Here is a 3503-nt window from a genome sequence, read left to right as displayed (position 1 = left end):
ACCATGAAAGCGCGCGAGAACATGCTATTTAAAAGAAGGAAATGTTACGCTCCTGTTTTGCCAAACTGGATGGGAAACAGAGCAAACCTGCGATGCATATCGACACATAGTAAGTGTTTGATGTTTGTTTTAATGTATGCTTAAAGAAGAATAGAACTACCAAGTGTGCACCCTTGATCGCGCTACTTAAACAGTGGAAGAAAAATGCATGATAAAAAGGTTTTATGACCGGCTTAATTGAGGCTGGACGGAGCCGCTCCGTCACAGTGATGTTGTGAAAACGGAAATGTTTTTAACGTACTAGTGCGGTTCCTTTTACACACAAGTGGGTCCAGCGGCAGTGGTTTGTTACAGTGATGGCACATGGTCAGAAGTACCCACCTGCAGAGGTATAAACAAGTCAGTTCTAAAGGTCTATCAAAGAGGTGGGCTGGGAAAATAACAACACATTTTCTATTTTATTGTTTTGTGCAGCTACCTTCTGTTCTGTGGAAACAAATGAATATCAAGCCTTAGAACCTGCTGGAGTAAAAATTCTAAAAAATGGTGAGAGTGAGACATTCAAATGTAAGGATCTCTGGATGTTTAATAATTATTCTGTGGGCCGCTGTGCTGATGGAAGAATGACGTTTACCAGATGTAAGTATCACTATGAGCTCATTACATATAAATATGCCATTAAACAAATACAGCAGTTTTGTTGTTTTCCCTAATCATTGGCAGCTAAGATAAAGTGTGTGTGTATTTATGGATTCCAAACACCAGGAGACCGCTATACTTGTGAGGTCCAAAAGATTTGTTGGGACCAAAATGCTGGACTGGAGGGCTTTTTGAGGGTCAAGACTTGGTTTTAGTGTTAGAATTAGATTAAGGTTAGGTTAAGGGTTAGGATGTAGTTGTGATGGTTAAGGTTTGGGTAATGTTCTAGGGAATGCATTGTCAATGATGGGTCCCCACAAAGATAGTAACGCAAGGCTGTGTGTGTGTGTGTGTGTGTGTGTGTGTGTGTATGTGTCCCAGAGGATATCTGCAAAAACTGATTAGCACAATATTCGGTCATCAGCTCAAGACGATAAAGGCCACAGGGTTCAAACACTGGTCTGATCATTGTAGGCAAGCCAAATCTCTCTCTCTCTGTTGTGAACGGGTTGCTGTTATATATGCAAGCTTAGCTTAGCATAAAGACTGGGGGGGGGGGCAACTAGCTTGGCTCTGTCTAAAGGTAGCAAAATAAGCTTGTTGGCTGCTGAGATTTTTTTGTTTACTTTGCACCAAAGAAAAGAAAGACGAGGGGAAACATGTCCAGCTACAGTATTATTATTTTTTATTATTATTATATTATTATATTATATAGCTGATTCACTATAGGCTTCTGCACCATGATTTAAAAGTACTGGTCCTCTACAGCTAATTCAATGAACAAAACAATACAATAAAACAGAAAGAAAACTGCAGACATTTAGTAAATCAGACTTCACCTCCCTATCAAAAGTCAATAATCTGCTTCACGTAATCACAGCTGTGCCTCTTTGATCGTTTTCAGGTTGTAACAAGTTTCAGCTAAAGACGGTGAGTTTTACTCCTGATTATACTTTTATAAATATATATATATATATATATATATTAGTTCATTACATTTAAATGAAAGTGTTTAATGTTTGTTTAAACCTCTGTCTTGTAACCAGAATACTTGCTAAGACTGTATCACCAAGGGGAAGATACCGCTGCCTTTGGATATGCTCACCACCGACTGAAAACAAATGCCAGACTGGAAACTTTTGAGAAACAACAAAACTATATTAACATAGGCTGCGAATGCTTGCAGCATTCACACCCAATCATGCTATCACGCACGTGATGGGTTTTTCAAAAACCATATTGATGCATGGATGGCTACATAATGTAGGAGCAAACTGTCGGTCTGTATGCTCAAAGCTGCAAAACTATCTTGCTTGTAAGACTTACCTGAATAAAGTATTCAACTGGAATTTCAACACTAACCTTGTGTCTGCTGAGTTCTTGTGTTGAAGTCATGCCCCAAAAGTAATCTGTCTATCCTTTATCCATACCTGCTTATCCTGATCCTGTATGCACTCCCAGGGGGAGTACCACCTGTACAGGCTGTCTGTCACAGCCTTAATAACTCAAAAGAATCTTTAAATTTTATTCATCATGACACAATGTTTTAAGAAGAGCATCGCCACTGTTTTAGATATTTAAATATCCATTAGTTAATTCAAATGTCTGTGACTTCCATATAACTAAAATCCACCAGCAAAGCAACTCCAGGATGCAACAGTAACTTAACCACACATGATTATTTTGTTTTTCCACTCTTTCATTACTAAAATCAGATAATTTCTCAATTAAATGTTTTTTTATTGATGACTTGATTAACGACTGTATTTAAAATAAGGTTCTTCTATACTTCATCATTGTGCTCATATGTACATAACTTTGCATCACAGTTACAAACACAGAACATTCAAGTGACATTTTGTACAGGCAATACACAATATATGTGAAGGCCTCAGTGATTGATATTTTTACTGGAAGAAAAAAAATACTTACGTGATTCATCAGTTTATCAAAATTGTCATTGATTACTTTTCTGCCAATTGAGTGATCCCTTAAAAAACTATTTGCTTTAGCTCTTTTGTGACTACCTGAGTGAGTTCACCTGATCACACTTTATTTAAAGACTGCTTTCCCTTTCACTCACTATTTGACCTTGACTTGGTCTCGGTTTCTACAAGAAGAGGTTATTTTGCTCTTTAGTTTTATCCTATGTCCATGTTAGTTTATCTGAGGACTTTAACTTAAGATATTTATCTTTCCTCATGTCATATAATGGACATATGAGTTTGGGTTCTAATCTTATGTTTGTTTTCTTTCGGAACGAACGGCTCAAGTGTATTTATCCTAATGTAGTGCGTGTTGTGCACAGAGGAAGCTGAATCCAGCCCCAGCAGTGTGCTCAGCAGGCATCAATAACAACAGAAATGAATAATCAGACAGGGCCTGAAAGGAGGAGCTGGTTAAAATCTACTTGCAGGCTATAGCAGCTTGAATAAGGTGCCTTTATTTGATGAATGCTGAGAGGAATTAGAGAGGAATCAGCTGAGCAGTCAGCTGACGTGGCAGGATTGTGAGCTGAGCTTGACTTTGTTGCCTGCCTGAACTAGTGCTGTGCTCCGTTAAACTTTCTATGACAATTTGCTCTGGATAGCTTTGTAAGCTGTCATTTTTAAGATTTAAACATGTAACATGTGTGTTTCTTGAACCTGTTTGACAAGCTTGAATTTTGAGACTGCATTTTTTAACAATTAGAATATCTGCTCTTGTAAGTGGATGGCTTGTTGAGTCTCTAGATTATCTATGTGAGTCTGGGTGTACTGAAGGTGTGTGTTGTTGTCAGAAGCGATCGAAGGCCAAATGTGTTTTTAGATCATCCGTCAATCAGAAGAAGTGAAGGCCAGGCTGCGTAAAAAACTGAATCTGTG

The 3503-nt window shown here is 38.1% G+C and overlaps 1 protein-coding gene across 1 annotated transcript in view; it reads left to right on the top strand.

Annotated features, from left to right (window-relative positions):
• LOC123972511 (complement factor H-related protein 1-like) overlaps positions 1 to 177 on the top strand; it is a 5453-nt gene extending 5276 nt beyond the window's left edge. The window contains exon 9 of the mRNA XM_046052033.1: positions 147 to 177. Coding sequence (XP_045907989.1) covers positions 147 to 177 — 31 coding nt within the window. The remainder of the gene's footprint in view (positions 1 to 146) is intronic.
• The last annotated feature ends 3326 nt before the right edge of the window (positions 178 to 3503 follow it).

The sequence above is a fragment of the Micropterus dolomieu genome, linkage group LG06, assembly GCF_021292245.1.
Source record: "Micropterus dolomieu isolate WLL.071019.BEF.003 ecotype Adirondacks linkage group LG06, ASM2129224v1, whole genome shotgun sequence".
Taxonomy (NCBI): Eukaryota; Metazoa; Chordata; class Actinopteri; order Centrarchiformes; family Centrarchidae; genus Micropterus; species Micropterus dolomieu.
This window is presented reverse-complemented; position numbering and strand designations above follow the sequence as displayed.